Source organism: Aquarana catesbeiana, linkage group LG01 (assembly GCF_042186555.1).
Source record: "Aquarana catesbeiana isolate 2022-GZ linkage group LG01, ASM4218655v1, whole genome shotgun sequence".
NCBI classification, from domain to species: Eukaryota; Metazoa; Chordata; class Amphibia; order Anura; family Ranidae; genus Aquarana; species Aquarana catesbeiana.
This window is the reverse complement of record NC_133324.1, coordinates 402,546,944-402,566,899: the sequence shown is the minus strand read 5'-3', so window position 1 is coordinate 402,566,899 and position 19,956 is coordinate 402,546,944. Positions and strand designations below refer to the sequence as shown.

General features: G+C 43.3%; 1 protein-coding gene across 1 annotated transcript in view; it reads left to right on the top strand.

Annotated features, from left to right (window-relative positions):
* PUM3 (pumilio RNA binding family member 3) overlaps positions 1–19,956 on the top strand; it is a 131,454-nt gene that overhangs the window by 39,301 nt on the left and 72,197 nt on the right. The window contains exons 8-9 of the mRNA XM_073634930.1: positions 14,734–14,908; positions 18,550–18,653. Coding sequence (XP_073491031.1) covers positions 14,734–14,908; positions 18,550–18,653 — 279 coding nt within the window. The remainder of the gene's footprint in view (positions 1–14,733; positions 14,909–18,549; positions 18,654–19,956) is intronic.

The following is a 19,956-nucleotide window of genomic DNA, read 5'->3' as shown; positions in this document are numbered from 1 at the left end:
TATGTCATTTCTTGAGGTGCTAAAATGGCAGGGCAGTACAAAACCCCCCCAAATGACCCCATTTTGGAAAGTAGACACCCCAAGGAAATTGCTGATAGGCATGTTGAACCCATTGAATATTTATTTTTTTTGTCCCAAGTGATTGAATAATGACAAAAAAAAAAAAAAAAAAAAAATATTTACAAAAAGTTGTCACTAAATGATATATTGCTCACACAGGCCATGGGCCTATGTGGAATTGCACCCCAAAATATATTCAGCTACTTCTCCTGAGTACGGGGATACCACATGTGTGGGACTTTTTGGGAGCCTAGCCGCGTATGGGACCCCGAAAACCAATCACCGCCTTCAGGATTTCTAAGGGTGTAACTTTTTGATTTCACTCTTCACTGCCTATCACAGTTTCGGAGGCCATGGAATGCCCAGGTGGCACAACCCCCCCCCAAATGACCCCATTTTGGAAAGTAGACACCCCAAGCTATTTGCTGAGAGGCATATTGAGTCCATGGAATATTTTATATTTTGACACAAGTTGCGGGAAAGTGACACTTTTTTTTTTTTTTTTTTTTTTTTTTTTGCACAAAGTTGTCACTAAATGATATATTGCTCACACAGGCCATGGGCCTATGTGGAATTGCACCCCAAAATACATTTAGCTGCTTCTCCTGAGTATGGGGATACCACATGTGTGGGACTTTTTGGGAGCCTAGCCGCGTACGGGGCCCCGAAAACCAATCACCGCCTTCAGCGTTTTTAAGGGCGTGAATTTTTGATTTTACTCTTCACTGCCTAACACCGTTTCGGAGGCCATGGAATGCCCAGGTGGCACAAACCCCCCCCAAATGACCCCATTTTGGAAAGTAGACACCCCAAGCTATTTGCTGAGAGGCATGGTGAGTATTTTGCAGCTCTCATTTGTTTTTGAAAATGAAGAAAGACAAGAAAAAACTTTTTTTTTTTTTCTTTTTTCAAATTTCAAAACTTTGTGACAAAAAGTGAGGTCTGCAAAATACTCACTATACCTCTCAGCAAATAGCTTGGGGTGTCTACTTTCCAAAATGGGGTCATTTGGGGGGGTTTTGTGCCACCTGGGCATTCCATGGCCTCCGAAACTGTGATAGGCAGTGAAGAGTGAAATCAAAAATTCACGCCCCTTAGAAAGCCTGAAGGCGGTGCTTGGTTTTCGGGGTCCCGTACACGGCTAGGCTCCCAAAAAGTCTCACACATATGGTATCCCCGTACTCAGGAGAAGCAGCAGAATGTATTTTGGGGTGTAATTTCACATATTCCCATGGCATGTTTGAGCAATATATCATTTAGTGACAACTTTGTGCAAAAAAAAAAAAAAAAAATTTGTCTCTTTCCCGCAACTTGTGTCGCAATATAAAATATTCCATGGACTCGACATGCCTCTCAGCAAATAGCTTGGGGTGTCTACTTTCCAAAATGGGGTCATTTGGGGGGGTTTTGAACTGTCCTGGCATTTTATGCACAACATTTAGAAGCTTATGTCACACATCACTCACTCTTCTAACCACTTGAAGACAAAGCCCTTTCTGACACTTATTTTTTACATGAAAAAGTTTTTTTTTTTTTGCAAGAAAATTACTTTGAACCCCCAAACATTATATATTTTTTTAAAGCAAATGCCCTACAGATTAAAATGGTGGGTGTTTCATTTTTTTTTTCACACAGTATTTGCGCAGCGATTTTTCAAACGCATTTTTTGGGGAAAAAACACACTTTTTTAAATTTTAATGCACTAAAACACACTATATTGCCCAAATGTTTGATGAAATAAAAAAGATGATCTTAGGCCGAGTACATGGATACCAAACATGACATGCTTTACAATTGCGCACAAACGTGCAGTGGCAACAAAATAAATACATTTTTAAAAGCCTTTAAAAGCCTTTACAGGTTACCACTTTAGATCTACAGAGGAGGTCTACTGCAAAAATTACTGCCCTCGATCTGACCTTCGCGGCGATACCTCACATGCATGGTGCAATTGCTGTTTACGTTTGACGACAGACCGCCGCTTGCGTTCGCCTTAGCGCAAGAGCAGGGGGCGACAGGGGTGCTTTTTTTTTTTTTTTTTTTTTTCTTTATTATTTTTTTGCTTTTTTATCTTATTTTTAAACTGTTCCTTTCATTTTTTTTTTTTTTAAATCATTTTTATTGTTATCTCGGGGAATGTAAATATCCCCTATGATAGCAATAGGTAGTGACAGGTACTCTTTTTTGAAAAAATTGGGGTCTATTAGACCCTAGATCTCTCCTCTGCCCTCAAAGCATCTGACCACACCAAGATCGGTGTGATAAAATGCTTCCCCAATTTCCCAATGGCGCTATTTACATCCGGCGAAATCTAAGTCATAAAATGCTCGTAGCTTCCGGTTTCTTAGGCCATAGAGATGTTTGGAGCCACTCTTGTCTCTGATCAGCTCTATGGTCAGCTGGCTGAATCACCGGCTGCATTCTCAGGTTCCCTGTTGAGACAGGAGAGCCAGAGAAAAACACGGAAGACGGTGGGGGGGGGGGGGGCATTCCCTCCCACGGGTTGTAAAGGCAGTCTAGAGGCTAATTAGCCGCTAGGATTGCTTTTACATGAAAGCCGACCGCTGGCTGAAAAGAATGATACCAAGATGATACCTAAACCTGCAGGCATCATTCTGGTATAACCACTCAAAGTTGTGAATGGCGTACCTGAAGACAAAAAAATGGTTAACAATAAAGCACAGTAAACAATAAAGTATAAATAATTACATACCTGAAAAACAAACATGATAAAACATAATAACAATAACAATAACAATAAAACACTGCAGAATAGAATACAGTAAAAAAAGAGCAGAACAATAGAGAGAGAGAACAATAAAACGACAACTATTTTTTTTTATTTTATATATATATTTTTTTTTTTTACACTTTTTTTGTAACTAACTTTTATAACTGTAACCGGTTCCAGGTTCGGGTCTCTCAAAATGCGATGGCATCTTGGGAGACCCTGTGAAAGTGTGCCTAGTCTGTGCAATGCTGTACCCTACGCTAATACTCAACTAGTGTATGGTAGCGTTCAAAACATTCACCAATGCAAAGACCAGGATTGTCAGGACAGAAGGGACAATAATAGCGGGTGTCACGCCTATATCCGCGTTTGCTGCAGACACAACATCTTTTTGGGGGGGGTTCGTTGGGTAGGGGTACTCGGGAGCACATAAAAATGCCTCTCATGCAGCCGACTGCATTTCGTTGGGGGGATGTGAATGGGGGAAGTACGGGCGCTGCAGAAGTGGTGGGTTCCCAATTAGGATTGGCGAATGCAGCAGGAAGGGCACTATGGGCACGACGGGCCTGTGTTTGTCTTTTTGGTGGCAGCGGGACACTACTTGTGCTTGTCACCTCACCAGCTTGAACTGCACTTATGGGACTCGCCACGTCACCAAGTGTTACTGCAGTGCTGGTTTGACTACGACCGGGGTGTACTAGGCCGCTGGTGCTTGCCAGTTCAATAAAAAGCTTCCAAAAAAACTGTTAGCGATCGCAGGGATCAGGCCTGACTCTGCGAACGCTGCAGTTATGCGTTTAGTGTTTTGTAAGTGACAGTGATCGATCGATACTGCACTTGGGTGGGCTGGACTGGGCCGGGCGGAGGGGCAAAACGCAGGTGCTAGCAGGTATCTGGGTTGATCCCGCTAACACTGCGTTTTTGGGAACCCTAAACTGCTGGGGACGCTAGTATAGATCTGATCTGATCGGATCAGATATTGATCCGTTCAGATACTATACCACTAAAGGAGGCGTATGCTGCGTGCGTGGGTGTTAGTGGTACTGGCGCTAACCTGACGCTGCCTGGGGCCGGTGCTTGCTAGTTCACCAAAATGCTACCAAAAAAACTGTTAGCGATCGCAGGGATCAGGCCTGACTCTGCGAACGCTGCAGTTATGCGTTTAGTGCCTTGTAAGTGTCAGTGATCGATCGATACTGCACTTGGGTGGGCTGGGCTGGGCCGGGCGGAGGGGCACAACGCAGGTGCTAGCAGGTATCTGGGCTGATCCCGCTAACACTGCGTTTTTGGGAACCCTAAACTGCTGGGGACGCTAGTATAGATCTGATCGGATCAGATATTGATCCGATCAGATACTATACCACTAAGGGAGGTGTACGGTGCGTGCGTGGGTGTTAGCGGTACTGGCGCTAACCTGACGCTGCCTGGTGCTTGCTTGCCAGTTCACCAAAATGCTACCAAAAAAACTGTTAGCGATCGCAGGGATCAGGCCTGACTCTGTGAACGCTGCAGTTATGCGTTTAGTGTTTTGTAAGTGACAGTGATCGATCGATACTGCACTTGGGTGGGCTGGGCGGAGGGGCAAAACGCAGGTGCTAGCGGGTATCTGGGCTGATCCCGCTAACACTGTGTTTTTGGGAACCCTAAACTGCTGGGGACGCTAGTATAGATCTGATCAGATCAGATATTGATCCGATCAGATACTATACCACTAAGGGAGGCGCATGCTGCGTGCGTGGGTGTTAGCGGTACTGGCGCTAATCTGACGCTGCCTGGGGCGACGCATATCACCGCCGGGCGATCAGGGGGCTAAACCTTTATTAGGTAATAAACGGCGGGTGCCCTGACACTATAAAAAATAAACGAACTAACCTGCGTCACCCGTAACGGTTATACGGTGATCAGTGGTGAAAGGGTTAACTAGGGGGCAATCAAGGGGTTAAAACATTTATTAGGTAGTATATGGGGGTCCCTGTCACTATAAAACGCTGACGGCGAACCTAAATATTTACCTCACTAACTAGCGTCACCAGCGACACTAATACAGCGATCAGAAAAATGATCGCTTAGCAACACTGGTGACAGGGGGTGATCAAGGGGTTAAAACTTTATTAGGGGGGGTTAGGGGGGTACCCTAGACCTAAAGGGGGGTAATACTCACTGTCCCAACACTGTAACTGTCACAAACTGACACTATGCAGTAATCAGAAAAAAAAAAAAAACAAAAAAAAAAAAACCTGCTGGTGTCAGTTTGTGACAGGGGGGGGGGGTGATTGGGGGGGGATCGGGGGGGGATCGGGGTGTTTTGTATGCCTGGCATGTTCTACTGTGTGTGTGTGTGTTGTGCACTCACATTGATGTCTTCTCCCCTCGGCGCTGGAACGGAAAATACCGAGCCGAGGGGAGATGACATCATTTCCTTTGCTGCTGTTTAGCATACAGCAGCAAAGGAGTGTTCCCATTGGCCGGCGGCAATCGCGAGGGGGGGGGCCACGAACGGATGGCCTCCCCCTCATCTCGGATCGCCGGGGAACAGAACGGGACCGCTTCGGGCACCGGGGGGGGGTCCGATCGGACCCCCCACCCGCGAGAGGCAAATCACGTACATGTACGTGATTTTGCCTGCCCGTGCCGCCTTGCCGACGTAAATCGGCGTTAGGCGGTCCTTAAGTGGTTAAAGCATGACATGTTTGGTATCTATTTAATTGGCATAACATCATGTTTTATATATTACAAAAAAAAATGGGTTAAGTATTGTTCTTTTACAAAAATTGTGTGAAAAACTGCTGCGCAAATACTGTGTGACATAAAAAATTGCAAAACCTACCATTTTATTCTCTAGGGCCTCTGCTTTTAAAATAAATAAATAAATAAATATATATATATATATATATATATATATATATATATATATATATATATATATATAAAATGCTTAACTAATTTTCTAGCAAAAAATAGATTTTTTTCCCCTAAACAAAAGTGTCAGAAGTGTTAAAGAACATACGGACCCTGGAGTCAAGAAGAGTATGTCCACCGTATAAGCTTCCCTTGTTTGGTACCAGCATGATCCATGGTCCCTTAGCCCACCCAGTCACTTGCCGAGGCATCAGTGTAGGGTGGAAAGAAGCATAAGACTCTTCATTCAAACACAGGCACAAAGAGATATACACTAGAGGACAATCCCCCCTCTTTGCATAATGACACAGGGCAGGGTAAACTTTACCTCCTCCAGTAACATGGCACACAGGTGTATTCAACTTTCCAACAGTAGACTGTCTCATCAGCAGGGACGGCTGTTGGGGGAATTCCCCCTCCCTCCACGCTGCCCCGGTCTACATTCTAGAAACACACATACATCCCATAATAGGTTGCTCCCAAGGCATACAGAAACAATAGAACAATGGGATACAGCCACAACTCAAATGATCTAGTAAAGAGTCTACAACAGACTATGAGACATAGCTCATGCAATATTCCAGCAGTTGGAAAGGTGGAATTCGTTCATCTTCATATATTTCTTGAGGGATATTGTTCAGAAATATGACTGTACCAAGTGAAAGAGCCCCTTCATTCTTTCAACACAAACCACACATATAGAACCCTGGATAACAGGAGTAACATGAAATGCTGAGTCTGGTGTGGTTGTACAGTGAGTGTGGTTAGTGCAGACCAGGCTTCTCTTTCACCCTGTTCCCCTAATAGACACGGGGTGACTTACACATAGGAGGGGCCGGGGTAGCTGGACAAGGAGTTTCTAGAGCACTCTAAGGCAAGCTGGGTTCCCTCCTGCCCCCCTCCCATGTCCCTTCAGTACACAGAGCTGCCCCCTTCCTTAGGTCTGTATTTAATTCCTTCAATGGCGTTGGCCTCCTGTGCTGTCTGCAGCCCATGTGCTGGACTGCTCACCCTTGCGTAGATCACATAGACACGTAGGTCACATATACCTGTATAGCAGGATTTAGTGCATGGGCAGCCCGGCTCTAGGAAGTAGGGTGAAAGTGAACATGCAGTTTTTAAATTGTTTCACTGTGTGAGTTCCCATGTTGTCGAGTGGTATTGTCTGTCCCCTTGATTAGTGGATAGCTGTATGTATGATTGCTACTTTTTGTTACTACAATATTTTTTTTACTTTTAAGCTTTACCGTTAAAATGCCATTGTCTACAAATTGCAGCATAGGAAGTGTTATACCTAGGGTATCATAGTAATATTGTATTTTGAAATTCTTGTGACTGACATTTCAGTCATTACACAGGATAATGAATGTTCTTTTTTTTTTACATTATGTCAAAACACTTTGTGGGCTGCACCTGGGTTCTTAATGATTTAAAGAATGTGCGCTATATTGAACTGCATATATATAGATCTATATATGTATGTATTTATCGCATTTATTAAATCGCATTTCTTGGCTGTTTTATTCAATCTTTAAAGCCTAATCAATTATTTACAAAAGGTTCATTTTTCAATGAGTTGCGTTTCCCAACACTTTCTGCAATGCTGTCAGCTTTTAAAAAGAATGCCTTGTTTTCTCAATATTGCCAGATGTTGGGACTCATTTCCCAATTTAATGCCCTTGAGTAGAGCTGCTTCTACCTGCTGCAGCACCCCATTAGATCTCTTAATTTATTTAAAATAACAAATTAGTATGCAAATAACATGTATTTAGACTTTGGCAGGAGTGGGTAGAACTAGGCTTCAGATGGGACTCTCATTAGGAGTGACTGAGAGAGGTATCAATTGAGTGGGCAATTCAACCCCCCAAGCCAAAGTGTTAGGTAGACTAATCTCTAAGACCCCTTTCACACTGGGGTGCTTTTCAGGTGTTTTGGTGCTAAAAATAGTGCCTGAAAAGCGCCTCTCATGCCTCCCCAGTGTGAAAACCTGAGTGCTTTCACACTGGGGCGGTGCGCTTGCAGGACGGGAAAAAAAGTCGTACAAGCAGCATGTTTGGGGCAGTGTGGGAGCGGTGTATACACCACTCCCAAAACGCCCTGCCCATTGAAACAAATGGGCAGCGCTGCCAAAGTGCTTTGGCAGCACCGCAACTTGGGCACTTTTAACTCTTTCCTCTGCCCCTATAACAGCAATAAAGCGCCGCTAAAAACTAGCAGCGCTTTAGCGTTAAAGACGGCACCACCCCAGTGTGAAAGTAGCCTTAAGGCAGGGGTATTGAATACAATTTTACAGAGGTCTGATCAGTAAAATTTTCTTCCTGCAGAGGTCCAAATCGCAAGTTTGCGCGAAGACTCCTTTACATCACAGCCCCCCTTATATCACAATCTTGTTCTTACATCCGTGTCTTCAGTCCTCCGCATATCACAGTCCCCCCACTTCAGTTTTCCCTTCAAAGTAGTGTTCTTAGGCCCCCCTCACATCACTCCCACCCTCTTCACAGTAGTGTACTGAATCCCCTTTACATAACACACACACTTTATTTACAGTAGTGTCCTCACTCCCCTTTTCAAATCATCACCCCCCGCATTACTGTCCTCTGCCCCCTTCACATCAACCCCACCACCATACACACACACACACAGTACTGCCCCCGTCACATCACCCACCCCCACCTCAAAAATCCACATACACACACACACACACACACACACTAGTTTGCTTTGCCCCCTTCACATCACACTTACACACACTTACACACACACAAAGCACTGTCCCTTTCACAGCACTGCCCCCTCACATCACAACCCCCCCCCCACAGTAGTGTGATCTGCCCCTTCACATCACCTTCCCCTGACAGCATTGCCCCCCCATTACATCACAAATCCCCCCAGTAGTGTGTTCGACCATCTCAACCCCCCTACAGCTTTACCCCCTCTCAAATCGCAACCCTGCCTCTTCACAGCTACCCCCCCCCACAGCACACACACAGCACTGCATACCTTCACAGCCCCCCACAGAACTAACACAGGGTGTTCCCAGTCCATAGAGTTCTATCGGATATGGTCAGGAAAGAATGGAAGGACCCTGAAAGAGGCCCTTTCCTTTCCAAAACCCTCAAGAGACGGTTTCCCTTTGAAGACAGAGTCTGAAGTGTGGAATAAAAAAAACGCGGGTGGATACCGCTTTTTCACAAGTGTCCCGTCGCACAGACCTGGCCTTTGAGGACATGGGGGTGCTCAAGGATGCGATGGATAAAAGGGCAGACTCCCTCTTGAAAAAGGCATGGGATTCTGCGTCGGCCAGCCTAAAACCAGCTGTGGCTTCCACGATGGTGGCAAGAAACCTAGAATGCTGGGTGGAAAAGCTTAAGAGTCACGTAGAGGCGGGGACATCATGAAAAGATCTTTTGGAATCCTTTCTGTTAATTGTGAAAGCAGTGAAAAAGATGGGCAACGCATCGGCTAAATCAATTAAGATGGCAGCAAGGTCATCAGCTCTGGTGAATTCAGCCAGACATGCTGTCTGGCTAAAAACTTGGTCGGGCGACACAGCCTCCAAGATTAAATTGTGTGGCTTACCCTTCTCGGGGGGGTCTTCTTTTTAGTCCAGACCTAGAAAGAATCTTGGACAAGACAGCTGACAAGAAAAAGGCTTTCCCTGCCAAAAAGAAAAAAACTGTTAAAAAATCATTTTCGTGCTGTTCAACAGCCTGGTAAAAGTAGGGAAGATAACAAGATCTCCCCCAGACTAACTACCCAAAAACAAGTGACAGTCTTGTCCCAGTAGGGGGAAGATTGTCTGCCTTCCCCCTACGATGGAACAGAACATCTTCAAGCCTGTTCGTAAGGAATGTTGTCTCTCAGGGATACAGTCTGGAGTTTTCAGAGCCCCCCCCCCCCAAGCAGTTTTTACGTTACGGCTCTTCCAAAGGATCGGGACAAAGCCTCAGCAATGATGAGCCTATTACATTATCTGATCCAACAAGAAGTAATCGTCCAGGTCCCAAAACATCAGGAGGGCCGAGGCTTCTGTTCCCACATCTTTCTGGTGAAAAAGCCTTTCGGGAAGTATCGATCGATCCTGAACCTAAAAATCCTAAACAGATCAATTCGTTACAAACATTTCCGCATGGACACAATCCATTCAATAACAAAACTGTTTACTCCAGACTGTTTCATGGCATCCCTAGATTTGAGGGATGCTTACCTACACATCCCGATTGCTCAGGCTTCCCAACGTTTCCTCTGATTGCCATCAACCTGGGGTCATCGGTTTGGCATCTTCAGTTTAAAGCTCTGCCTTTCGGACTCTTCCCCCAGGATTTTCACAAAAATAATGGCGGAAGCCCTGGAGCCTCTGAAGTTAAGAGGAATTTCCGTCATTCCATATCGGGACAACCTGTTGTTCTTTGCGGACTCCAGGGAGCAAGTGGTGACAAATCTTCAGGTATCACAGATACACCTCAGGGACCTAGGGTTGCTCCTCAACCTGGAGAAGTCAAATCTAGAACCAAGTCAAGAAATGATGTTTCTAGGTTATACAATAAATTCAGTGCTCCAGAAAGTTTTCTTACCACAGGTGAAGTTGGGGAAGATCTTTTCTGCAGTAAAACAAATTCCTCAATCTCACTCCGATCAGCCATGACAGTATTAGGACTTCTCACGGCATGGATCCCAGCCGTACAGTGGGCCAGATTTCATTCCAGACCACTCCAGTTGAACATCTTACAGACATGGTCGCATCAGGTTTCACTGGAAAAGCAGATCAGACTTACCTCAAAGGTAAAACGAGCACTCTGGTGGTGGAGGAACTCAGCCAACCTGACGAAAGGTCTTTTCTGGTCTCTCCACTAGACAAACGTCTAACAGACGCAAGTTCCTGGGGTTGGAGAGCTCACCTGGATGGTCTAACGTCTCAGGGGATTTGGTCCAAGACAGAAGCCCGAAGATCGTCAAACTGGCGGGAACTAAAAGCCATCTTTCTCGGTCTTCTAGCTTTTCAACAAGCAGTGAAGGGACATCATGTTCAGGTCCTTTCGGACAATATGACCGCTGTAGCATATGTGCTCAAGTAGGGAGGAACCAGGAGCAGAGGACTTATGGAACCAGCCAGTCAACTACTTTCCTGGGCAGAACAGAATGTGGCCTCTGTCGGCAATTCACCTAAAGGGTTCTCAGAATGTGCTATATATGTGTGTGTGTGTGTGTGTGTGTGTATGTATGTATGTATATATATATATATATATATATATATATATATATATATATATATATATGTATATGTATGTATATATATATATGTGTGTGTGTGTGTGTGTGTTTGTGTGTATATACACATTCTCTGAGACAGTCATGCTGATTTTTTTCTACCTTAGTTTGGCAGCCTGGAGGTGTTCTATACAGCATAGGTGAACAGAATACCCCCACAATTCCCAGAAGTCTGCACAAATTTTAGCCATCTACAACAAAAGTTTCATTTTTGTTGAGATACTACCAAAGGGTTAATCACTTTTAATGCAGACCCTACATTTTGTTATTAACCAATTGAGCCCCAGGCCAATTCTGACTCACTCCTACATGTAAAAACCTGCTTGAAATCTACCTAGAACCCTCAAAAATTTTATATTTTAAGCAGAGAGCCAAGGGAATAAAATGATGGGCGTTGCATATTGTTATGTTACACGATATCTTGCAGTGGTTTTTCAAGCGCAATTTTTTTTGGGAAAAAAAAATACACTTGAATGAATTTTAATGTACAAAGACACAATATAATACCTAAATAGCCAGTTGTTTGGTAAAATATAAAAGATTAGAAAAATTAGAATGTCTTTAAAATTTCTAAATTACAGTGAATGCCTTATACCACATTTTGGGTCCAGCTTTTGGTAGATTTGTTGAAGATGTAATTTAAAAAATGACTTCTAACATTCTAATATAAAGGTTCGTGCATTAATTTATTAATATTAGCAGGAAATGTTCTACCCTGTGGGACTAATAGTTTATTTCACCATATTTGTGAACCTTTAAATTCTCACCATAGGACAGAGTCCTAGCCACCATGCCTTCAAGTCCTCTGCTCAAAGATTGTAAAATAATGTATAGCAACATTGCAGCACTCGGAAAAAAATATCCTCCAGCAGAAAATCTTCTTAGTGTTACTAAACCCACAACAGAAAATCAGTCTGTATACGCAGTAAAGCATGCTTGTTATACTTGCTGTAAAAACTAAGGCCCCTTTCACACTGCAAGCCTGCTCGGACCCGCCTGTACATTTTTCAGGTGGATCCGAGAGGGTCATCCTTTTGACTCCTATGGGAGACGGATCTGGATTATCGGATTGGCTGAGATCTGATGAAAACGGACATGCTGTCCGTTTTTGTCTGATCTCTCCATAGGAATCAGCGGCGCTCTGACAGGCCCCTCCCCGCTCAGTGAGCAGAGACGAATCTGTCATCCGCCGGCTCAGGGGAGATCAACGGAGATATCTCCTGCTGAGCTGGTGGACTCCGCTGAGCAGTTCCGCCTCGTGTGAATAAGGCCTAAGGGGTTAATCCTCTGCATTGTGTGAAAAGGCTGTTTGTTCCTGTCTTCTCTGATCCTCCCCTTCTTCCACAGTCCCCAATCCATCTGTTGATAGTACAAAGCCTTGGGGGCACTCTGCACATGCTCAGTTTGTTGTGTATTGCTAGAGAGATTTTTTGGGTGGGTGCATGTGATCAGCACAGGGCCAATCAGCACTGTGCAAACAGAGGGTCAGGGTTCATGCAGCCTCGCAGGACAATCAGAGGAGAATGAAAAACGCCTCCTAGAAGCTTTAACCAGTGATCGGCCAGGCACTGATAGTCATAAGACTGCTATATACAGTGAGGGAAAAAAGTATTTAATCCCCTGCTGATTTTGTACGTTTGCCCACTGACAAAGAAATGATCAGTCTATAATTATAATGGTAGGTTTATTTTAACAGTGAGACAGAATAACAACAAAAATATCCAGAAAAACGCATTTCAAAAAAGTTATAAATTGATTGAGTGAAATAAGTATTTGATCCCTTATCAGTCGGCAAGATTTCTGGCTACCAGGTTTCTTCTATACAGGTAACAAGCTGAGATTAGGAGCACACTCTTAAGCCCTGGTTCACACCAGTGCGACTTGTCATGTGACCTGACAGTTCAAAGACACATGACAAGTTGTACCCCATTCGCAGCAATGGAACCGTTCAAATTGATGCGACTCTAGTAAAGGGCAGGTTCCTCCACTTTCTCTGCGATTTCAGTATGACTTGCATTGACATCTGTAAAATGAAGTCACGCAGATATCAGCAAGCTGCACATGAAGTTGCACTGCTTTAAAGTCGCGCTGAAGTGGCGTGATTTCAAAACAGCCAGGGCTGTGTGAACCAGGGCTGGAGTGCTCCTAATCTCAGCTTGTTACCTGTATAAAAGACAGCTGTTTACAGAAGGAATCAATCAGATTCCATTCTTTCCACCATGGCCAATAACAAAGGATGTCCGGGACAAGATTGTAGACCTTCACAAGGCTGGAATGGGCTACAAGACCATCACCAAGCGGCTTGGTGAGAGTGGCGGTAACAGTTGGTGTGATTTATTCGCAAAAGGAAGAAACACAAAATAACTGGGGCTTCATACAATATCTCATCTCATCTTGTGGCGTTTCAATGATCATGAGAACGGTGAGGCATTAGCCAAGAACTACATCTTGTCAATGATCTCAAGGCAGCTGGGACCATAGTCACCAAAAAAACAATTGGTAACATGCTACACCGTGAAGGACTGAAATCCTGCAGCGCCCGCAAGGTCCCCCTGCTCAAGAAAGTACAGTACATGTACAGGCCCGTCTGAAGTTTGCTAATGAACATCTGAATGATTCAGAGGAGATCTGGGTGAAAGTTTTGTGGTCAAATGAGACCAAAATCAACTTGCGGTATTTGGAGGAAAAGAAATGCTGCCTATGACCCCAAGAACACCATCCTTACCGTCCAACATAGAGGTGGAAACATTATGCTTGGGGTGTTTTTCTGCTAAGGGGACAGGACAACTTCACTGCATCAAAGGGTCGATGGACGGGGCCACAGGGGCGGACTGACCATTGAGCCACTCGGGCACTGCCCGAGGGCCCTGGGCCACTAGGGGGCCCCATCAGGGTTGCCAGCCTCAGTAAAACCAGGGACAGTATGTATAAATCTGTGTTTTTTTTACATCTGTCTGTGTATACTGTGTGTACATGTATGTGTATACTGTGTGATTGTATACTGTGTGGCCCCATAATCTCTGATTGCCTGGGGGCCCCATAATCTCCTATTGCCCGGGGGCCCCATGAGTTATCAGTCCGCCCCTGCGGGGCCATGTATCCTTAAATCTTGGGTGAGAACCTTCCCTCAGCCAGTGTATTCAAAATCAGTCGTGGCTGTGTATTTCAGCATTTCAATGACCCAAAACGCAGGGCCAATGCAACAAAGGAGTTGCTCAAGAAGAAGCACATTATGGTCCTGGAGTGGCCTAGCCAGTCTCCAGACCTTAATCCCATAGAAAATATGCAGAGGGAGCTGAAGGTTTGAGTTACCAAACGTCAGCCTAGAAACCTTAACGACTTGGAGAGGATCTGCAAAGAGGAGTGGGACAAAATCCCTCCTGAGATGTGTGCAAAACTGGTGGCCAACTACAAGAAACGCCTGACCTCTGTGATTGCCAACAAGGGTTTTAGCACAAAGTACCAAGTCATGTTTTGCGAAGGGCTCGTATTTTATGAAATACGTTTTTCTGGATATTTTTGTTGTTCTGTCTCTCGCTGTTAAAATAAACCTACTATTAAAATTATAGACTGATCATTTCTTTGTCAGTGGCCAAACGTACAAAATCAGGGGATCAAATACTTTTTTCTCTCACTGTACTGCTGATGAGAAAAAGTATTTAGCAGTTTATATTTACTAAAATAATTGCATTTCCATGTTCTCTATACTGTGTAGTAACACTTTAAACTTTTATCTTGTATTTTTGTTTGACATATACTCTTTTTCATATTTACAGGTCAAAATCCCAAGTGGCTGACATAATTAAAAGCTTTAAAGGACAGGTGAAGAAATTGTTGAGGCATTCAGAGGCTTCATATATTGTTGAATATGCATATAATCACAAAGCCATTTTAGAGCAGAGGAACATGCTGTGTGAAGAACTATATGGAAATACATTCCGCTTCTACAAGGTAATTAGCAGATAAGGTTGGGATATAGTGATCATTTGACAGTGTTTAACAAGTGTTAATTGTTCGAGCCTTTGTGTGATTAAGGCAAATGAGCAGCAAATTTATTAAAATAATCAACAGAATGGAAGACTGTCTGCTTAAATTGACCCCTTTGCAATGTAAAAATTTTGAACAAAAGTCAGCCTATAAAATAAGAAGCTAATAATTTTCCGCCAGGTGGCGAATCAAATCTTCATTTTCTTAAAGAGATCTGGACAATGCTGTTGACATTTCCCAGTGTGTCAGATGATGTTCCCCTCTGTTGGGTCCTGTGGTTCTTCCTGCCAGCTGCTTCATCACTACTGTGTTCTCTAGTAATTTGTCAGCGTGAGGAACCACAGGGTATCACAGGATGACTTTAAATAATTAATATGGTAATATTGCTGCTTTTTATATCATTTTTTTAAAATGTGGTATCAATAGGTTCTTTTTAGGAATTATTCTCTGTGTGTTTATAAGGGATGTAAAGCAAAAGAGAGCTTTTTTTCCCCTCTTATTTAATCTTTTTTGACAGCACTACTTTAAGTATTGTTCCCACCTACCAAAGGGGACAGGGGTTTAACTGGCCACAGATGGATTTGAAATGTGGCTAGTTCAGCCGGGACGGACCACATTTTGATCCATCTGTGGCCATTTCCATTTCATTTAATGATTGACTCTTCTTGATTGGGGACGGTTGGTCATTTTTCCTATTTATTTCCTATTTCTGACAATGGAGCAGTCGCCACTGTCAGAACACAATAGTGTAGCACAGGGGTGTCAAACTCGATTTTGTCATGGAGCTCATCAGCATTATGGTCCCCTCAGGGCCAGTTGTATCTGTTAGACTAGATGTAAAAAATCTCCCACCCTCCCTTACATTACAATAAACCCCCTTACTATGTGTTGCTACTGGGAAGAAGCTGGAGAGGTGTGAGGACCACATGAAATGATCTGGAGGTCCAGATTCGGCCTGCGGGCCTTGTGTTTGACATATGTGGTATAGCAGGTAGGATTCCCCCATCCACCTTGCTTGTGTGGATGGAGGGGATCCTTTCAGTTTTTTTTTCAGTCAGTCGCTGGCTGATCAAAAATAAACATACCCTTACCACGTATCCTCTTGCTTTTCTCATCCCAAGTACTGAACCAGCCCCCTTTTTGACTTTTCCAGGAGGGCCCCCAACAAATTTACATTTTTATAGGGATTACTGCATATTTCTATATTTGATAAAATAATTGACATGAAATGATGTACTATTCATCCAGCTTAATTAGAAGTAGCAGAATGCAATAATTAGAACAACAAACATATACAGGGTAAAGTAATTATGCCATAATAGGTAGGGTAAATATTTATGCATGTACTGACCATATAAAAATAAACTACTATGTACAATTCTGTTGCATATATTTTATTTTTTTTGTAGATTGAAGTTTATTTCCTGCAGATAGCTCTTTTTCCCTGTACTGCTATACATAAAAGACAAAATAAAGGTGTGTTGCCCTACAGTGATTGATATTAAAAATACTTACATGTTTTACTTACCTGCTCTGTGCAAGGGTTTTCCACAGAGCAGTCCCTATCCTCCTTTTCTGGGGTGCCCCAGCGGCGCTCCTGGCTCCTCCTCTTCATCGGAGGCCCCCATGGAGAGCCCCTTTCCATGGGGGCACCGGTGCTGGCGTGCTCACGAGTCCCGCTACTACGTCCATTGACACAAATAGTGGGACTCGCCCCCCCCCCCCCCCCCCCCCCTCTCGTGTCACTGGATTTGATTGACAGCAGCAAGAGCCAATGGCTCCTGCTGCTATCAATTTATCTAATGAGGACAGAGACAGCAGCTGGAGCCACTGGGCTTGTCTCTGGACCGAACGTGTTTAGGTAAGAAAAAGGGGGGGCTCTGGGAGGTAGCTGCAGCACAGAAGGTTTTTTCACCTTAATGCATACAATGCATTAAGGTGAAAAAACTTGACTTTCCAACTCCTCTTAAGGTTTTGTTTTTATATTGTCAGTTTTTTTTTTCCCCGTGGAACAGATTTTCCTTCACATCCTGTCCTGGAGATGTAAGTGAAATTAATTTCTGTTAGAATTCCCCTTGTAGGCAGTTGTCACCAAAAACGGGTGTTTTTATTGAATCATCTCCCCTCATCTTCCGTTCTAATGAGAACTAAACACAGCAATAAAAACCTGGCATCCTTCTCTACTCTGTCCAAACATAATACACATTTTGGCCATATATACATATACTTTTCATACTTGTACATGTCTTTAAACACACACCATGCTGGCCTAGAGCGCTCATGCCTAGGTGTATGTTTAGCAGCGGTCTAGCTAAGGAGACATTTGCAAAAAAACAAAGGGTACCTGCTGCTTGGGGACCAGTTAAAAGAGGGAAAATAGTGATTATTTTAAAGAAAACCAATTATACATCTAATGCAAGTGTGGACTTCCTTCCTTTAATAAAAAATATAAGGATTTGATATAACTACACTGCTTAAAGTGTTACTCAACCCACAACAGTAAAATCTGTCTGTATATGCAGTAAAGCATGCTTCTTATACTTTCTGTGGAACCTAACCTGCGCATTGTGTAAAAAGGCTGTTTTGATCCTGTTTTCTCTGATCCTCCCCTTCTTTTACTGTCCCCAATCCGCCTCCTGTTTATCACAGAGCCTTGGGGGCACATGCTCAGTTTGATGTATATTGCTAAAGAGTTTTTTCTTTTCTTTTTTGGGAGGGTGCATGTGATCGGCATAGGGCCAATCAGCACTGTCCAGACAGAGGGTCGGGGGTCCTGCAGCCTCATAGGACAGTCAGAGTACAATAAAAATGCCTCCTACAAGCTTTAACCAGACACTCAAAGAAGTCATAAGACTGCTATATACCGCTGATGAGAAAAGGTATTTAGCAGTATATATTTACTAAAGTAATTGCATTTCCATGTTCTGTGTACTGTGGGAGAGCAGATATAGTGAATGCAAGGTCCTGGGTTTAGTAACACTTTAAACCTTGTAAAAAAAAATTCACATACTACTTTTTTAGACTTTGTTCATCATTGTTTGATTTAGTGAACCATTTACTGTGGTTAGTCAACCCTGACTGGATTCCAGAGTAGGATACAGACCAGGGGTAGGCAACCCCAGCACTCCAGCTATGGTGAAACTACAAATCCCATCATGCCTCTGCCTTTGGAGTCATTCCTTTGGCTGTTAGTCTTGCAGTAAATTTGTAGTTTATCAGGGCCTGTGTACTGAGGTTGCTTTACCCTGATATAGACAAATGGGCTTGCAGGAATGATCCAAACAACTAATGTTTTCTTTTTGGGCAGGCACTAAAACGCTTTGTGTTTAGAGTAAGTAAAAGGACCCATGCATAAACTGTGCTGGTACTGGCTAATCATGAATGAGGAACAGTAATCTTTGGATAAGACTTTCCAACCTGTCTGATTGCTTTGTCCCCAAAAACAGTTGTTTGGGCCTATTGTAGGCTGCCACGTAAACAAATCACTAGAACTTTTATCTGTTATCTGCATATTATATAAAGACTACTATGGTAGTTTATGTAGATAGTTTTTTTTTTTTTTTTCTATAATGTTCATGTCCTTATGTTGGCTTTTTTTTCTGCAGTCTGCAATTCATCCTTCTTTAGATAAAGTATTAGAGGCTCAACCTGAGAAGCAAGAATCTATCCTGGAGGAAATGAAACAGATCCTTGTACCGCTCGCACAAAAGTAAGTTGTCATTTTGAGGGTGGGAGTATAAATACCTTTTTTTACACATTAGGTTTTTCTATGGGTGTATGTAACTTTAGATTTATTGAATTGTGATTAAATTCAGATTACAACAAATTACTACAAATATTAGGAGCTCTTTAAGGCTCCATTCACACTTGTACAACTCCTAAATCGTGAGTGCAACTTTGATGCGACTGTGGCTTTGACCTGTGATAATTGATAAGTGTGGCACAGTTGTCGCTTGTAAAACATTCAGGTGTGACTTTCATGTGACTTGAGGGCCCAGACTTCAATGTTAACCCTCAAAAGTCACATGAAAGTTGGACCAAAGTAGTGCATAAACTACATGCTATAGATATGAATGATACTCATTGGAAAACATGAGGTGCGACTTGCCATGTGACTTTAATGTCAAAAGTCACATGACAATTCGCACAAGTGTGAATAGAGCCTCAGTGCCTTGTACCTGTGTGAGGAACCCGAGATGACAAGGGTGGCCTATTTTACAAATCCAGTCCAAGCACCCCTGGAAATTAAGTCAGGGTAATTGAAGAGCACAAGTGCCTGGATGTCAGAACTTGTAGTTGGAACTCACAGAAGCACTGGTATATGATGTGCAGGTCTACCGCTTGTAATACACCAAGGAAACACCAAGTTCAGGTACAAGCTGGGGTCAGTAGCAGGTGAACAGTTAAGCACTAAATCATACTCAGAAACAAAGTCAGGACAAGTACAGTGAAGTACTAAGTCTATTAGCAGAATCTTGGTCGGTGAAGTACTAAGTCGATAAGTACTAAGTCGAATCTTGGTCAAAAGTTTAGGCCCCAAGGTCAATAACGGAAGTGAGCAGCAATCGTAAGCAGACAGGGGAAATCCAAATGCAGTTCACGTAGAAACTGGGTCAGCAGCAAAAGTTAGGCACAACTTTAGAATTTGGAAATACAGCATTGAGTCTACGCAGAACTCAGGTTTAAATAAGCCACTTGGTGCCCATGTCTGTGTTGGAAGAGCATGTGCATTTCACACATGCTGTGATGCATGCATGCGCAAAGTAGCTCATATACTTAGGCTTTTATACACAGCAGCTTGTACGTTCATGCAGGTGTCTCAGCTGGCACAATATTCCTGACGTTCAGTTTATGACCGTGTCAGTTTGCACAGTTTCTGTTTGCTGAGTTTCTACTTCATTTATGACCATTTCAATATCATTTCAAACAACCAGTGCTGTTTAGTGAAAATGACTGGAATGAAGTACCTTTTTTTTTACCTCGTACACTTGCCTCATGTAATTTAACATACT